At 44.5% G+C, this 19190-nt stretch overlaps 1 protein-coding gene across 2 annotated transcripts in view; it reads right to left on the bottom strand.

Moving 5' to 3' along the window:
• The window catches only part of ofcc1 (orofacial cleft 1 candidate 1), a 73158-nt gene that overhangs the window by 25932 nt on the left and 28036 nt on the right, over window positions 1-19190 (bottom strand). For both annotated transcript variants that reach the window (XM_078095709.1, XM_078095710.1), the window contains exons 16-20: window positions 15863-15954; window positions 13944-14095; window positions 3757-4008; window positions 1320-1572; window positions 749-912 (exon numbers count right to left, since the gene is read on the bottom strand). In XM_078095709.1, the coding sequence (XP_077951835.1) occupies window positions 749-912; window positions 1320-1572; window positions 3757-4008; window positions 13944-14095; window positions 15863-15954 (913 nt within the window). The remainder of the gene's footprint in view (window positions 1-748; window positions 913-1319; window positions 1573-3756; window positions 4009-13943; window positions 14096-15862; window positions 15955-19190) is intronic.

Here is a 19190-nt window from a genome sequence, read left to right on the forward strand (position 1 = left end):
TTCTGTGCACCGTCATGCAGAAGCAGTCCATTTCAATATGTATGAAACGTGCAACAATACCGACCATCCTAATCGGATAGTGTAAGGCCGTTACATATTCACGCTATTTTAAAACACATCTAACTTTTGAATTCCCACCAATCGCAGAGCGTGGTGTGCTCAAAAGAGGCAACTGTGTGGTGCGTGTATTTCTGCTTTTGTGTCTGCTGACTGTGTGTGTGTAGATGTGTGAGGTAAATGCATAGCTGCATAAGTAATTCCATGCGACTATAAAATCAAAATGGATTAGATCAACATTTGTTTTCATTTTCTTTTCTCTTTTTTTTGTGCTTTTCTGTGGACAGAGAAGGGCAGGACTTGGTGGAACGTGGCACGAGGCTACGGCAGGGGGGGGGGGGGGGGGGGGGGGTTTAGTCATTTCTGAACCGGTGCATGAGAGTGGTGGGCTGGAGTTGTTTCAACAACGGTCTTCCCCTTTGATTGTTTTTTACTACTCTGAAGGCCGCGTCATTTCTAAGATACCCAAATGATAATTCCCTGCTATAGCTGCTCTTTGTCTTATGTCTTATGTACCTCTCTTCTGATGATTTAATAGCTTCGTATAAATATATGTGTATATACATCTATCACCATATTGTTGATATTTCTGCCAGTGAAAAATAACCTCATGCAAGTTGCTCATTCATCATCCCCAGTTTGCCAAATGATGCGGCATTGGATCCGGTCATCTGCCTCCCGTGTGTCTCACCTGAGGATGTTTATGGAGAGGATGGTTGTGGAGAGCAGAAAGAGGACCGTGTAGAGGAAGAGAGTGATGATCACTCCTGCTGCACCTGATTGGTCAACCCGATAGAAGTGCCAGTAAAGCTTGGCCGCGTCCCCCACTGGTGTGTCTGGGCTGTAGGCGAGACGCTGAGGAGACGGAGATTAAAATAAAGACAAACAAACATCCTTAGAAGGAGGGACGCTGTTGGGAAGCATGATGATGAGGATCACATGATGGCTCGAGAAAAAGCTTCACATGCGCTTCACTTGCCTTGCTTGCAACTTTTTAAAACCCAAAGATTGAAGAAAGGTTTATTTGCTGGGAGTTAGCAGAGCATTTGATTTACACGTCACTCACCTCTCAACTGCAAACATTCAGTCTTCCTCAGTGACAAGACCCAAGCCACAAACAAAAAAGACACCCGTTCAACCTCGCACATTGTCTTTCTCACCCCCCCCCACCCTCTTTTTTGTAATCTAAAGTCACTTTGCCAAGATAAAGTGAATTCCTATTTAGAGTGCACAAGTGTCCAAGTTATATTTAAGTGACTTACCCCGAGGACGGCGTCCACTGCAAAGACTGCCAGGGGGTCGAGGACTGTCCACACTCCCTGAGCCATGATAAACTTTGACGTGAAGGAAGGGAGTGAGCCAAACATTTGTTGACAGCCCCATCTGATCAGAACCAGCAGGAACGTTACTGCGTTCAAGGTCAGGGGACCCGCCACCACCATCGCCAGCTCCTCCCGGGTGTGGAGCAAAGAACTCTGGTAAACGAGGTCCACCGTGTGTGCGTGGAACTGGAATCTGAGGGGGGGGGGAGAAGGAGAAGGGTGATGTTGTGCTGCAATGTGAGTGTTTGAGTGTAAACTATGTGTATGTGTCAATGTGCGCCTAGTGTACTTGTGTTAGTGATGCTTTGCAGGGCAACTGGCTCCACCGATGTTGTGTTGTTTGTGGTTCATTCAATCATAGTTAATTAGTCTTATGACAATAACATATTATTTTGCTGTCTTACTGGCATTTAATACATGAGTATAACATATTCTGTGTATATAAGTTATGGATAAACAAATAAAGGATAAAAAAATGAACAGAATAACAGTATTGACACCTGCGCGGTTACTTGTGAGAGCTTTTCTTGGCCCCCTGTTGTAAGTTACACTCCCCGTTTACCGCAAGCCTCATGAGTCTCTTAATCTTCCCATCAGTCAGGGGGAGGCAGAGCCAGTGGTGTGGAGGGGAGAGGTCCAGTTTTTGCTCATTAATTTCCATCTGATTTGCTCCAAGAGTCAAGCCTCTCTCAGATACTGTCCATTAAACTGACAGCGGAGGTCCATTGTTGTTTTATCTGAGACGGTTCAGACTCTGAACACGGGAGATTTTATCCTCAAAAAAGGTACACAGCCTTCGAATGGCCAGGACACTTCAACGCTATTTTTAACACCGAGGAGTTATATATTCCAGATAAATTGCACTTATGAATCTCATTCCAAGAATGACAGTTGAATATTTCATTTATAAGGAATCTTGATTTAACACAATAAAACTTTCCAGTCCAATAAATTCTAACAGGGTTTTGACATCAGAGGCATCGTTCCACATGAAATCAAATTTGTGTCCCTTCAAATGTGATATCTGAAATTTCAAAACTGCATGAACAGGTGCTCAGGAAGGTGTATGTCCTGATCGGTGGTGGTCAGAAATACAAAGCCACAATATGATATATAATAATATACATCTATACATACTGACAGGGGCATCCAGTGTGTCAGGATGCACAATGACTAGTTTTTCTTTTACTTTAGTTAAGCTAAGTTGGGAAAGGAGAACTTGTACCAGAGTAATTGTTGGCGTTCTGACTTGTGTCAGTGTATAAAAGTAAAAGAAGAAAGGAGAGCTCACGGTGGACCGCACCAACATTGGGGCCCCCGAGGCACATTTGGATGTCCACTGGTGTCCGAGGGCGGGGGAAGAAGGAGGCAAAGAGACACGGAAAAAAAACGAGATCAAGGGGGAGAAAAAAAAACAAAACAGAGTGAGATAAAAAAAAAAGAAGGGAGGACGGCCTGTCATCACCAGCCCTTCTGACTGTCACTTGGCCCCTCTCTCTCTTTCTCTCCCTCCCTCCCTCCCTCTCACTGGGCACCAGCAGCTCTGGCCATCACATGGAGAGAGAAGTGCTCCGAGGGAGAGCAGCAGATATGGACATGTGGAAGTTGTCATCTGACGCTGACCCCCTCTGTTTTCACATTTTTGTGTTTTTTCACCTCCTCCATCCCCTCAGTCCATCCTTTGTTTTTAATCCGCCATATTATTTTTTTTTTCTCCCTTTACCACTTTCCATGATTTAATGCGTGATGTTTGCACCCCCCATGTTGCTGTGATAAATACAGCGTTGCAGGCATGTTTGCAGCCGGCTTGTTTTATTGTGATGAATTAAATCAGCACCATATGCCATTGAGATGTGATTTAACAGTCCTCTGGTATCTTATTGCTGTTTATTATCAATGCTGTGCACCAAATAATAACAACAATAAATTCCTTCCATATAATGTAACCCTTTGGGACTTAAATCCATGTGGTGAAATCAACAAACTCCCCCAGCAAACGGTTTGAGTCTTGTGAACATTTTAATGGGGGGATTCCATACAGATGATTTGGGCGTATGCAGTGTGTGTTTTCAGTGTGTGTGTGTGTGTGCATGTTTACCAACACACACTCCACATCCTCATCCTTTCCTCTCCTCCTGAACCGCTTCCACATCCCATTTCTAAAAAAACGCACTTTGCATCTGTGTGAATCAGCAATTTGCTGCGCTTATCTGTTCATGTATCTGGCCTCCATGTAAAAGCATTCACGTAGTCCTACTCTTTGTGAGTATACATACCCCCCCCCCCCAACGCCCTGCAACACTCCACACAAATGTGTGTGTGTGTGTGCGTGTGCGTGTGTGTGCGTGCAGGGTGATATCAAAGCAGGCAAACTCACTTGTTGACAGGAACTGCTATGGCCTGGAGGTAGAGCCACTGGCTGCAGTAATGCAGGTAGAGCCTCACAAACCACATCAAAGCCAGCAGCAGCATAATGAGGCCGAGCTGCCGCACGGAGCAACGCCAGCTACCGCGCGACCGCTGTTGCCCAGGCAACGGCAGGCCCAGCTCGGACGGTAGCATGCTGAGGGCCAGACGGGCTCGCTCCGACAGGCGTGACAGGCGGGGGCCGTGCCCAGTCGGTGCTGAACTGCTTTCAAACAGAGGAGAATCAGACACAATGCAGATGAGAAATGGTTCTTTTTCTTTTCTTCAGACCATAAATGTACTAAAATTGCTTTTTAATTGCAGTATTACGTATTAGTGTCATCCTCTAACTGAACAGTTTGAAAGTTTCATTGCCGTTTCATTCTTTGATCTTTACATCTCCATTCACCCTGCAGACCTGACAAATAAAAAAGTGAGTTTCAACATTAGTTACGTTCACCTACACATCCCAGCGCAAACACTTGTCTGTGCATTACTCGTAGTATTCAAAGGCGTTTGTTTGCAATCATCGATTGCATGCACTGGAAAATAGGTAGGCCGATTGTAGTATTCAAATCATTAACACGAGCGCACACAAACAGATAGGAATCCCTTCCAGCAGTGCTCGGCTTCCCTCAGCACCTCTGCCTCCTTTGTGCCGCCCTTTGTCAGGCCTGCTCAACTATTCCCTTTCAAATACAGGGCACAGATGGAACGGCGGAGAGGATGAGAGAGGAGAGAGATATTCAAAATATGTTACAATGGGCTGGTAACCGCCTCGCACAGACCCCTCCATACAGAGCATGTGCAGCTCATTTGCTCTGCACTCTGTGTGTGCAGAGCAAATGAGTGTACAAAGTGCATAGAAATCAATGGGTTTCTAGGTTCAACACAAGCAGCCGCTGATTAGACGGAGGCCAAAGTGGGTGTGTCCAGCAGAGCCGTGGTTAGCATCTCACGAGTGTGACTTCAGGGCCTTTGCCTGTGGACATCCCTGTGTCTCCTCACTGTGTCCCAGAGCGCAGTTGGAATTCACTTTGTAGTGTGTATCTAGGGAAAATGGTACACTGCCTAAAGACGAAAAACAAGAAAAAAACAGAATCAATTGTATAGCGCCCCCCCCCCTCTCTACCCACCCACCCAAATAATTAGGCTAGACTTACATTGGGTCTTTTGCTTGTGTTGCTGCTGAAATAAGAACTGTCACACGGCTGCATTTAAAAACAAAAGACATCGTCTTTCCTGTTCCTGTGAGGTGGGTGCGCTCTCTGAAGTGTTAAAACTATTTGAAGTTATCGAGTTCCCCAGTGGATGCACACGAGAGCCGCGGCGAAGCGTCCATTACACACGGGAGAACTTCGGGATTCATTCAGAAATCGCTCAGTCAACAGTTTGGGCCGCTAAATATTCATAGCTCGGCTGAAATAAACTCCGAGAGGATAAACATCTGGCAGGAAAGTGAGTTACCGGTTGCGATTTGAGAGTACGGCGTGTGTTCCCACTGGATGCACAATGTAGATTTCCTGTGGGAGGTCAGTGAGATGCAGTAATGTATGCAGCAGGGATGTAGGAAGAAGTCGTGACATCTATTGCTTTTTCATTACATGTAAATAAAAACATCTGAAGGTCTTGTTTACAGTATTTTTTATTTTTATTTCACCCTACTGTTGATGTTTATTAATGCTTATTCAGTACGTGGTGAAAGAGTGCGATGATCCCTTCCTCCATAATGATGAATGACACCTTCATGTACAGATGAAGAAGCCATACATTACATCCAGAAGATAACTGCAACATGTCGGTTATGAGGTCACCTTAACAAATCGAAGTTTCGCTGCGACTTTATTCTTGGTTTGGGCAAGATTTTGAAGAGCGACGCAAACCGAGAGATTCTAATGTTCAAGCAGAAGCGCGTCTCATCCGCTCTGTTCTACACCTTGACAAAGGCGCTTCCATTCTGTTCCGAGCTTTCTCACACGTCTGGCCTCGCTGCTCGGTGTGTGTAAAACTGCTTTCTGCACGTCTGCGAGAGTGGAATTACGGAGTAGACAAAAAATGCATAGCGTATCACAGACACAGACAAGATGCTTCCCTGTCGAGTGACATTAAAGGAACACAGCAAATGCAACCTGACGCCCATCTTTCATGTGATGAAGATATTGATGACGCATGAAAGAGGAATATTTTTAGCCGTCTTCATGTAGCGGGCCTCTTCCACAACAAACCAGTAACATGATGTGAAATCTGTTATCACCCCTGAATGGATTTCACGACGGCACCTCCAATTACAAAAGTACAATACAGAAAAAAGAGGGACCCGTCAAGAAGGAGGGGGGGTTGTGGGCTTTTTTTTTTTTTTATCTTGCAGGAACGAAGGATGTTTCACAGCTTGTCCCTAAACGACTGATAGCGAGTGGCGTAGCGGCCCGGAGATGAGACGAACCATTTCAACAGGCGTGCGTTGGCACATAATGCGCTATTTCAATTGTAGTATACGATACGTGGATATGTGGGCCAGAGGATGTTCCCTCATTATCTTGGCCTCGATATGTTTGTTGTTCATTCCAACGCCGTCGGAGGACGCCGCAAAAAAGGACTCATCGTTCTCCTAAAACGTTGCCAAAGCCTGTAAATCACATTTAACTGGCGAATATCTGTCAACCATCGGGGCACAAATGGGAGATGTGGCTTTAAAAATAGCACAAAGTGAGTGGCAAACACAGACATGGGGTAATGAGAGATGGGAGGGGGGGTGGGGGGGGTACAGTGGGTTATTACACTTTAAATAGCAGATCTATGCTGAAGAGGCTTGAGGGCCGAGGAGAACGAAGGTAACCCTCAGAAACCTTTTGCATCGCACTGAAGGCTTAAACCCTCCAGTCTAAGGCCACTTAAAGTATTGGACTTATCACTTTATTTTGAGGATTAAGCTATTTTCTGTCACTTTATTTTTTGGGGCCACCGGCATTGTTTATAAATACACTAAAACCACAAATCTTTCCCCACGTAGTCCAAGAATTATTTGCTTTCGGGGGAAACAGAAAAAAAAAAAAATAGTGTGAAAATAGACTTAAAAGATTGACGGATAATGGGATTGTTTCCTCAGTGGCCCAGATGCACGAGTGTTTTGGTGATTAAGGAAGTGTGATTATCGTAGGTGACAAGAGATAGAACTGAAGATACCGCATCTTTGTTCAGGTTTCACTTTTGAAGGATACTAATAATAGCTTTTTTTATTTCAGATTGTGACACTATCAATCCTCCTCTCTCATTTCTGAGGCGTCCTCGAAAAAGAATATAAATCAAGAGAAACTTAATATGCAACCTGCAAACAAAACAACAGACTAACAGAACATAAAGGGTATTTTAAAACTGTGAAATGTAAATAGTCAATAGATCAATATATTGAAAATTGGCTTTTCCAACAGCCCCAAATCAAACATTACATCTGTGGTCAGTGACGACACATCCGGCGGCAATCTGCATTGTACTTATTGCACCCCTGCAGTTACCTTTGTGTTGCATATACATGAACAAATGCACACTATTGCTTTTAAGTTTATAAATCATGTACAGATGGTACAGTAAATCCCACAGTAGAAACTTTAACTACCTATTTATTGCATCTACGCAGAAGCACATAATCTTACGTAATGATTGGCATGTTGGCAGGGCTGTGCACAGGTGGGGCAAATATAATGCAGGAAGCCATATAACTTCGTAAAGTGGAAATCACAGGGAAACCGTTCCCACAAGATTTATTAAATGATAATCATTGGTTGCAAAGCTGGTGTTGTTTTCCAAAGAACCTTGAATGTGTGCGCATTAAAAAGGAATTGCACAAAAAATAAATATATGCCTACAAGGCTTTTAGATAATTGAGTTATTTTTCTCAGAAGTTTAATTTATAATGAAGAAAACAAAATCACAAAAAGGCAACAAAAAAAAGGCCGAAAGATGCCAGATGTAACATTTTGCATTCCGTCCCTCTCTGTTATTTTGAATTGTTCCAAGGACTATTATCTTACCATTAGGGGTTAGCTTTATGAGCACAGCTTTTACCAGAGACCCTAGCAAAGCAATAATACATATAAATCAGTTTCATTGACAAAATGGGACCGCAGTGGCAAGTATTTTTGTGTAATCAAAGGAGAATGAATGAATAGTGACTCAGCTGCAGAACTGCAGTCCGCCATTATGTAATTAAAACAGTATAATACCACACCACCAAATTACATGAATTATTTGCAGCTGACAGGGAGTGGGGAAGAGAATATTCAGAAGCAGTGAAAAAAAGAAATGTTCCACCAAATTAGGAATTTATGTTCGACTAAAAGTTGGCTGCTCATTTTTACAATGCGAGGGAGGTTCTGACATGCAAGCAAGCATGCGAGAACGACGGAAAAGGCCACAAGTGCTGTTGTTTTTGCCGGCTGGGGATGACATCCAACGCTGGAACGCAATCTTAAACGTGTAAATGTGTTGCGTTGATGATTAGTTCCCTTGTAATGTGAAACGAAGTGGACTGGAAAGAATCTTTCGCACGGCCCTGCTGGTAATTGAAGGTAAAATATTGAGCATTTTATGTGGGCAGTTGCCATCAAAATGATCCACTGATCTATATCTCATTGACTTGCAGGAAAATACTAATTGCTGCTATTTGCTTTTTGATCAATAGTTTGGCATGCAATTGTTTCAACCGTTAAAAGTAACTTGCTGGAGTCTAGATGCTTGGCGAGCTCAAAGCAAAGATACGACAGGAAGTCGCGTCTGCTACTCGCACAGCTGCTCCAGCTACCACCCCGTCCTCCACAATGACAGACAGGTTGGTTTTCTCTCAATGAGCTTTTTCGTTGTAGCAAATGCCCAAATCAGGGTGTCAGTAGATGGACGAATACATAATGTCCTCAGGTGATCCATTCATTCATCAACGGGTGAGACATACGCAGAAGAGTGAGTACGGGCCTCCAGAGAGTCGCATCGGTATTTAAACGGCTTTCACCTCTCTGACCTTGCCTCGTGACTGCAGGACGTTGTCACCGGAGAGAGAATGAGGAGAGGATGACAACGCAAAGACGGCGTAAATTAGAGGCGGGAAACTAACCATGTGTTCATATGTGTGTATGGACGGAGCAATTAAGTGGTTGATGGACAAAAAAGAAAGTTTTTCCTTGCAAAGGCATGAAATGCCACCGATCATCAGAGAGGAATGTCTATGCAGGATGAAATGGGCTCTTAAACCTAATGGCTGGGAAAACACCATAAATGGGCCACGTGTCTGTGCCGGGCAGCGTGCTTTTAACAGACTCACTCTTATGTCATACATGTGTGCCCCACAACAAATAAAGTGCGTGACACGTGAAAACTATGTGGTGTCAGTACAAATTTCAGTTCAGTGTGCTCTGGTTCTAAACTGGCATCGGCTAACGTAGTTGCTGATGATATCAAGCTCATATACACACAAATATCGGAATCAAATTCCGATTACATCGACATCTACGGCTTGTCAGCTTTATTATTAGAGCTGCCAGTCAGCGATGTATTTCTAAAAGTTCATATTTATTTGCACAGGGCCGAGTGCACTGGCGCATGTTTGTGCTACAGTGCATTAGCTTACATGTGATTAGCGTGCACAAATCCACTTTTAAGATCTTCGGGAGTTGTTTGTTGACTTTTGAAACCTTTTTTAGATGCTCATGTCAGACTCGGGCACCAGTGATTACAGATGAAAAAGAAGAGCGTGAGGGAAGTGTCACTTCTGGTCTACCACTCTTTCTCTTTCACACACAATCATGCACAAATCGCAAGTAATCACTCAAATCCTCCCCCCCGCCTCCCGTCTTCCCCCGCCACACACACACACACACACACACACTTTCTCCTACATGTCTGTGGGAAAGGCATGCATTTGACCCAGACCACCAATGGGACTGGAGTCCGCTCTGACTGACGGCCACATCACAGCAGATTATCCAATCGTATCGCAACACCAGCCTGTCGTAGAGCTGACAGTTGTGATTTCCATAAAGGAAGCAACACGTAGGTTGTGTAAGTGTGTGTGTGTGTGTGTGTCTGTGAAATCCGGAGTGACCCAGGGCGCGTCTGGCTGCAGAAAACCCTAACATGTGCACTCGGGCCGCGGTAGCCAGGGGCCTTCTCCTTTCACACATGCACGCACGCGCGCACGCACAGACACACTCCTGCCCCCTTCAGCACAGGAAAGCCTCGGAGAGCCAGGGGTGAAACGCACTGCCGTCTCCACCCACCTCTCCTACCAGCATTACATCAGAATTGATTGACCCTTGCACTGAGTTGTGATTTGAAGCTGCAGTATGCAGCCAGATTGACAGCCTGGAACTAGCTGTTGTTTCAGGTGTTTTTTTTTCTTTTTTCTCTCTTGCTCTGTCTGTTCCTGGAGGCCGCTCTCCCGCCACCGTGGTAAAACGGTTAGAAAAAGAAGGGACACCGCAGGGCGCACGTTATCAACGTCCTCCGCGCACGATAGCGCCGAGCTGAGCAGCCGTGAACAATACAACCGCAGACCTCGCTGCGAACCTTACACTGGAGCATGCACGGTGTGCAGACTCAAACAGATGGAGGGCGCGGGAAGATAGCGACAGAGACACTCGGTGACTGAGCGCTCCGATAGGCTCGGTCGGGGGAAACGGGCGGAGAGAGGATTGTTGGTCCCCAACGAGGCGAGCTAACTGGGGGGAAATTAGGTCAGTGTGTTCCCTCTGACTACACAGCAAGAACAGGCTGTGCAAGTGCGTGCGTGTTTTGCCGGTGCATCTACAGCGCCGTACTGCACCGCTATAGTGACATACTGTGCAGGTCTGTGTGGGTGTGTGTGTGTTTTAATTGTGTGCTGTCGCTTTCCACACGTGGGCCTGTGATTGACTGTGCTACCAAATGTCCGGTTCTGAATGCAGGGGATAATTATTTCGGCCTTAATCCCCATTGCGGCTTTAAATCCTAATATAACAATGGTGTTTGAGTGCTCTCAAGCCAAATGCTAAAACTGTATTTATTTTGACTCCTCATTGGGATGTAACTAATCATAACATCACTGTAATAAAATGGTAGAATATGAATGGAACAAATGAATAAAGTTTAAGTGACATTTATCCCCAAATGGCTGCAGTCTTTTGGAATAAAAGCTTTTGGGACAGATGGATCTAGTTCTGCAGTCATTTGGCCTCCGGAGGATGTGGATGCTCTTTTTTTTATTCTACGTCGCATCCAGCCTTGTCTTTACTCTTTACTACACTTTCTCTCTTCATGTCTCCTGATCAGGACAAGTCACACATACTATAATTGATATGAGATTTGGGGGGTATATTTCAATGTAATTAGAACCTTGATAATTGGACTAATTAGATCTAATTGCTGTGCGAGAATGACTTTGATTAAAACAGGTTTCTCTCCTCAAAACCAGAGAAAGAAAAAAAAATAGGTTGGTGACATTGTTGAGACACAAAGCTAATTGGCAATAATCAGGGATGCAATCTATATCAAACTTTGTATTGACTAATAGGAGCAATACTTTTACTTAAAAACAACAAGTGATAAGGGATTGTTTGGGTCGGTTAAAATTAGTTCAAAGAATGAAAAATGTTGCTAAAGTACCCCAAGGTGTGCAATTCATTTAGTCATGGTGTGTTTACCTCTTTGAGAAGTTGTTGCCGCGCCGTCCATGAGCATTAAATTGGCCCTATCGAATTACACCAGCTGTATTGAATCAGGTGCTTTGATTTTGCTCCGTGCTATTCGGTGAGAATAAAGGTGGTTAAGATTACATTTGTTTGACATCAAAAAGGATGGAAGGGCGGCAGGATTCTTTAATGCACGTTCAAACAGATAGCAGCAGAGGACAAATCATTCCTGACTTCTTTTCATAGTTTCTGTTTTTAATTTGCCCACAATCGACTTCCATTGTCTTTACCTGCAGTGAAAGGTCTGTTGGTTTGTCTTTGAAATTGTAATGTATGGTTCACGCTTATTATTTGGTGTGGGGGGTATTTATGTGCTTCAACCAGGATTTTTAATTTTAAAAAAATGCAAAGAGAAGCTGAAGGTGCCCCACCGAAACCAAAACTATCAATTAGATTTAGCTGAAAATATAAATTATGGATAAAAAAATGTAATCTAGAACCAGGAAAAAAGGCATCTATGAAACATGAACATTAATATAACATGACTGACTTTATAATCAGTCGGTTAGTTGCCAAACAATATATATATATTTTTTCTTTTTCGGACGGCTAAGTTGCATTCTTGAACTTTAATGAATTCAATGTTCATGCAGTGATTATGGGCGGGTTAGGCCATGATGCACAACATGTATTCCACTTGGTGAACAAAGTGATCCGGACTGTGACCTTCTGGATGCGTTGCGTTAAATATTTTGTCTGATTCTCAGACTATCCAAAAACTCAGTGTCACAAAGCGCTTGCTTAATATTGCATGAGCATCCGATCTGCCCATTTGTGCCGTGACGCCGTGTGAGCATGTCGATGAGCTCAATCTCTGGTGGCTCAATAGATGGCAGTAATATCCCTCAATCTTCCCCATCCCACATGAAACACATGCACACGCAGACATTCCTGCGCTCACACGCTGCATACGCACACAGTCAAGAGACGACGTGCACACAAACACACGCGCACCCACGTGCACAGATGCATATAAAACACACACACACGCGCGCAGATACAAACGTAGCAGTGCCAGAGGAGATGCAGATGACATCATTACGGCAAATAAAATAAAAAAATAAAAAAACAGTGAACCGTTCCTTTGGTCTGCGCCTCAGTCAGTCCTCAGGTGATGTGGAGAATCCCAGAAGAAGTCAAACACAGCACAGTGGGAGAGCCGGGTGAGGGTGTGACTTTGACACTGCAGTGTCTTTAACTTCCCTGTGAAAGCCCAAACTGGCACCGTATCTTTCTATTGTTGTGACGAGGCGAGGGCAAAAAAAAAAAAAAAAACCCGCAGCCCTCAGCTCAGAGATACCGTAACGTGTGCGCTTGTAAAGATAAAATCAATAGCAGGCTGCACCTTCACGGGGCACCAGGGAACCGCCGGGGCTCCGACTCAATACCATCCGTACCTATAACTGACGCAAACGTCTCATCTCGCCGAGCCCGGCGACTGCTCAGAGGTAAAAAAAAAAAAAACAGTGGCACTATGAATAATCGTGAAAACCATTTAATTGTGTCCCTTTGTGCGCAGCCTGCCTGGGTTTTCTGTGTTCGTTTTGTATTCGCTCTCCCTCAAGATAGTCCCTGTGTCGTCATTTGTTGGCAGGATACGCTGGTAATCATTTGAATTCCCCCGGTATGTTCAGAAGATGTCAGGGAGTAGTCTCTGATCTTGTTTAATATGTGACCAGCAGCTATAAATTACCAACTCCCAGAAATGAGGAAACATGGGTACTTTTAAATCTCCAGGGAGAGGCTCGCTTTCCTTCTCCCCCCCTCCCTCCCTCCACCCCCCCCGTGCGGTAGTGTGTGCAGTAATCCCCTCCCCTTAATTTAGTTGACGTTCAAATAAAAACAAATACCTGTGACTTTTCTGTTGAAATAAGCAATTTTGCTTTTAGCCTATTTTGATGTTTTATTTGCGTTGGTGCAGCATGTTGGTTCTGACATGTTTGGTCGAGGTGTTTGAACTGCTTTTCTTTTCTACATTTAATGCATCCCCGTCTTTTTTCTCATTAAATCAAATGCTGTAAGCTATGGCAAAAAGGAAAAACACATTGTCCCAAACTTCCTTTGTTTCAGAGGAAAGAAATAAACCACGTAGTGATGTAGCAGGTTTGGTTTGTACTACATGCTACAAACCAAGTCAGTGGCAATGAGACAGATTTCTTTTGGTTTTCAAAATCCGTAAAATTCCAAAATGAAATTTGCTCATAATGCTCACAACATTCCTTTTTTTGTTGTTTGAGTCCGTGTTAATTCCGATGTGGAGAGGTTGAGGTATGATGACAAGACAAGTGACAGTTTTGCTTGGCAAGAATAAAGTAAATAAATACAGGATGACACAGCTGCTCTCACAATATAGTATGTGTACATGAGGTGTTGTAAGCACATTCTGCTGTCAGCATCTGTCTGCTTGATGCCGTGCTCGGTGTTACTGAGCGGTGCGACTTACTGCAGGGAGAATGTAAACTCCTCCATCTCCTCCTTGGAGAGGTTCTCCGTGGAAGGCTGCATCTTCTGTTTTTCTGCCTGCAGATGCGGTGCACTGCCGCCGCCGCCGCTCACGCTGGGGCCGCGGCTATTTGTCTTCTTGATTGGCTTCTTCTGTGAGGAGCAGAAATCGAGGGAGGTGGGGTGGGGAGGGTGAGAGAACCGCATGCGGATGTCATTTGTAATCAAAGCAGGAAACAGGCCTCTGAATTTATCTCGGGGGATGCAGACGGTGACAGTGACAGTGTGCGGCGGCGCTTTGGAAGCCTCTCCCACGTCTCAGCCCCGCCTCGATTGACACGAGACGCTGAACGACGGCGAAATCGCGTTACGGCACCCCCATCACTCACGTTGAGTCCGTCTGGGAGAACGGGTGTACGGCGGCGTTAAATATGTCATGTCTGAGCAGCTGGCACCGGATTTTCTTTTTTCCACGCAAGTCATTTACCTTCATCGTCATAAACACAGTGGAATGGAGTTCGGGAAGTAAGGGGTTTTAAATATTTCACCAAGGTTCTTGGGAGCAAATATTTTTTGTTGAGCCGCCAACATGTTAACGGCTTGCTTTGCCCGGCCCTGTCAGCCCTGCCTGGGCTGCCCTTGGGTGGGCTTAGTGCCTTTCTGCTGGAAGTTGTGAAATACTCGCTGATGTTAATGAGAACCACAGTTGGAATAAGCAACCTCGCTCTCTCTTCTGCCCTCTCTCCATTTCTTCGTCTTTCTCTTTCTCTCTCTCTCTCTCTCTCTCTCTCTCTCCGAGATGAACAGGGCCCAGGAAGTAGTAAATGGGCCGGGCCCCATAAAAGCTCCATCCGTTTTCATAGGGCAATCTTTGCCAAAGCAAGCTTGGATTCCAGAGTGATGATCACAATAAAAAGGTGGAGAGGAGCGGCAAAGAAAGCACGCGGAAACGAAATGCAGGAGATATATAAACCACAATGTTCTCCAGTGTCTCCGCACAATAAATTTAATGCAATACCTTAAGAGCAGATTCCGTATATAGCTGGATTCCTGCCCTGTGGGCAAAGTGGTCGCCTGGAGAAAATTCATTTTAATTAGCCGTGCACTGCAGGTTGAAGGGTTGAAATCTGATCCCCTGCGCTCCCGGGCTGGTGCAGGTTGGAGATCACTCCACTTAATCATTAGACAACTGGGTTCCACACCGCGACATTTGACAGAGTTTGCAGAGGTTTTAAAAGGCCAAGAGGAGAAGGAGAAAAAAACAACACGGTCTACAGAGGCTCACGGAGAAATAAAACCTCATATCAACAAACTCATTTATTTAACCGGTCATCGCTGATTAATGGCGGTCTAGAGAGCCTTTTGTATTTCAGTGGAGGGAAGTTAGTAAGAATAAAGACTCGGAGGGATAGAGGCTCAGGCGGCAGGGAAGGATGTGTACGCACTGTTCATATGCTCCTCACTGCCTCCACAATAACATCACAACAACAAAAGGGCGCGGATGAGATGGAGGGCCGTTCCGGTGAAGCCAGATCAGCACACAGGGTCATTTTGCAATCACCACTTCAAAGTATGCCAGGTAACATGCAGGCTTTGATTAATTTAGCTTAAGTCCTCTGCAGCACAAGAAGAGGCGTGTTTAGAGCGGTTTGGAGACAAGAAGGAAAAAGAAAAAGAAAAGAGAGGCCTGGTTGGCGTTGCTGATTTCACAGAATTTGAGCTGCTTTGGCTCGTCAAGCAGATCAAAACTGTCTTTGAAGGTTGAAAAATACCTGTTAGTGTGAAATGTATTTTGACAAATCTCAGATAATAAGCCGGGGAGGTGTGTGTGTGTGTGTGTGTGTGTAGGGGTGCAGAGCGGGAAGGGGAAAGCGGAGAGAGGGTGATCAATGCAGGGGAGGGAACACTTTCCCTTGTTACCTTGTAGTGAGTCCCGCCCTCTGCTTTCTCCCCACATGGATCACTCTTCTCTCTCCTGTCTCCAGAATTGGCTCCTGAGGAGGAATTCTTCCCTGCATCCCCCCCCGCAAAAAAAGAAAGAAATAATGTGCAGTGTGAAAAAGGATGAAAGGTTCATGTTTGTTTTCTTTTGCAACTCACATCTGGTAATCATAATGAGGATCAAGGGTGGCTGAGTGGTATTTATATTACGAAATCCAAATGATTACGAGTATACACTTGAACTGAAGACAAGATATTCAAAAGTCAAATCGGAATCGACAATGAAAGCATTCTGAATAATACATATATTTTACCACACCGAATAATATGTTTTTACGGTACATTACAAAAACATAATTCAAAATGCTAAAGAAATCCAGGTTATTTGTATTATTTCCAGGAAAATAATAAAAATAGAAATAATAACTCGTTTTAAAATGTGTCCATAGTGGAACCAAGAACAGGCCTCCTGATAGTATTTCTGAGCTATGGGACTGATTTCGGCTTACTGGACATTCAGGTGTTTTAGTGTTCTGGTGACTCGACTCTTTAAACAGAGAAGTAGGACTGTTGCATCGTCTCTGAGAGCTGAACCTTCTCAGCCTCAACGCTCTAATCTATGCAATTAGATAGGATGAAAAATCAAAAAAGAAATTCATTTTGGTTGATCTTACCATTCTTCTCTTCTTTAGCAAATTACTTTTAAAGTATTTTTTTCACCCTCTTCTTTCCCTCCTCCCTCGATCCGTCTAACTTCTTTTTTTTTTTTTCCTGCTGTAATTTAAATGGTAAGCCGCCAGATGTGTGTCTCATGCTTGAAGAGTTGGAGATCTGCATTATTTAGCATATTAACATTCAGAGAATTTAAAAAAGGGTTCCCGCATTGCCTGGAGGTTGTAATTAAGTAAACCTTAGCTTGATACATGTAAAAATCTCACTATGTGAAACTTTTTTTACCCCTTTAAACCAGTCACATCTATATGATACATATGGAAACCTAGCAATGATAGATTGTTTTCTTGCTGCGGGATTAAATATATCAGTGGCAATAACTTAAATAAATGCGACACATCAGAAATCCTTCTGACAGCTTAAATGGCAGGAAGAGTCTGCTCACTGCTATTTATAAGCCAGTCTGAAATCAGATTTCATCCTAACACAGATGTAGTTTTTAATTACCACTGCTTTGATGGTAAACATGTGGAGTGCCTACAGTTACAAGGTAATAAGGTTATATTTGTTCTAGTCAAGGGATACATTAATACGTATTAATACATTAATACATATTAATACATCGCCATGACATTACATTACTGTAAACTGATTCCAATAATCTCTCAGTCAAATTTTCTCGTTGCCATTATATCTTAATGCGTAGAAAGAATATTTCTACACACTGTAAAATGAGTGCCAACAAGGAATTATCACACACCGTTTCAATCAAACATCCATAATATGGGAACCTAAAGTAAATCCAGATCAGCTCATTGTTGTAGCAGTTCATTGGTAATGTGTACGAGAAAATCATACATTTTAATAAGCATGTGTGTGTTGCGGAACGAAACCATCCACACGTACACACACATCACAATCCAACAACAACAACAGCAACAGCGAGCCTCGACTCACAAATTCGGACTGAGGTGGGTAAGGATGCTTTCTTTGACTGCAAAATCGCACACACTCATCACACAAGGCCCCACTTGCTGGTGCGCAGACGCCGTGGAAAACACAGCGAGCGCGGAGGCAGAATCGACAGCTCCGACAGCTGAGGGCTACGTCTGTGAACTCGGGAGTGCTGGAGCTGCAACAACTCCAGCCTCTTCGGGCACTCAAGGCCAACAACAAACTCCTTGTTATCCCCCATGCTCTGAGCTGTGTTAAGACCAGCAGACACACACACACACACACTCATCCAGTCCACTGCATTGACTCACCCACACACAGGAAGGCGTACAAACAAAGATATTAAAATGTAGACACTTGCATGCATGCACAAAACATTTTCCAGGGTGGAAATACAAATGAGTGTACCTCACAACTGCATAACTCAACACACCTCTTTTTCTCTCTCGCTCGCACACAAAAAAGACGGCCGGCGGAGGAGAAAAGCCTGAGGGCCGTAAAACTGTCGAGACCTCGGCGCCGCGCTACCGTTGTGAGAAGCAACCAGGCCGGGATGCTGCTTCTCACCTGGGCCAGTAATTGCCTGTTGACTGGTCCAAAGCCAGAGCGGGATCAGAGGTCAGCGACTCACGGATCACCCCCGAGTCCACGTCCGGATCTCGTGGTGAGGTTGCTATGATACGGCGAGGACTCTGTGTCGCTTCATACAGCAGCATCATAATGGCAATAACAGACGCTCCATATAAATACCTTCATGTACAGGAACAAGACTGGTTCTCTCTCACTGGTGAGGTCATTTGCTCTTGAGAGACAAACCTGCCTTGACCATGTTCAGCTGCATGTTTTCAGTGTGTTTTTGAGGCAAGAAGACACTGAAGAAGTCACCTGTGGGTGTGTTTGTCCCACACGGCTCCCCCACGTGTAATCCTTTACGTTTGTTTACCGCACCCACCGTGAGGGTCTACATGAGTAACTTGATCGTCGGGATGCAGAGTGCGGCTGATTGAGACATTGCGACGTCACGCTGTGGTTTTAAACTCTGGTCAGAGGGACCGGCCTGGAGATCGGCGTATCCAGAATGAGGCGGGGAGAAGTTGCAGAGTTGCAGTTATGGCAGAATCCTCGGCGTGCTCAGAGTGACTCACTAAAAGCAGTCGTGAAACCAGAAGCTAATCTAATTGGGTTCAAACAAACTCAAAGTAACTGGATCGTTGAGCTAGTGTGAAAGGTCACTTGACCCTCTGTGCCTCTGGTTTATTGCTACGTAAAACACCAAATACACTCCATCATGCTTCAAGTCTACTGAGGAATAGCAGGATAATTATTATCCAACACAACAGCACTAAAGCAGAAATGTCATCTTCAGATTTCTTCTCTGTCAGTTTTTCAAAAACCCTGGATTGGGATGTCAGGTTTGTTTCTGTAATAGACACCTCACCCGCACGCTGCTTTTTCAACTGGGATTAATTAACTGAAGGCCTCAGGAAAATAAACTTCCAGTTTCACTGTCAAGCTCTGCTGTGTGTACATTTTCGCAGTGACAAGAGGTCTCCGAATACTTGTCCCGATTCTGAGACAAACGGGTAATGAGGAAAATCCGTGCGTCACGCGAGCGGAGGAAGCGATCGCCACACGGCACGTCAGACACGGAGAGGCGCGATAGGGGAAGGAAATGTCTGAA

Source organism: Gasterosteus aculeatus, chromosome 21 (assembly GCF_964276395.1).
Source record: "Gasterosteus aculeatus chromosome 21, fGasAcu3.hap1.1, whole genome shotgun sequence".
NCBI classification, from domain to species: Eukaryota; Metazoa; Chordata; class Actinopteri; order Perciformes; family Gasterosteidae; genus Gasterosteus; species Gasterosteus aculeatus.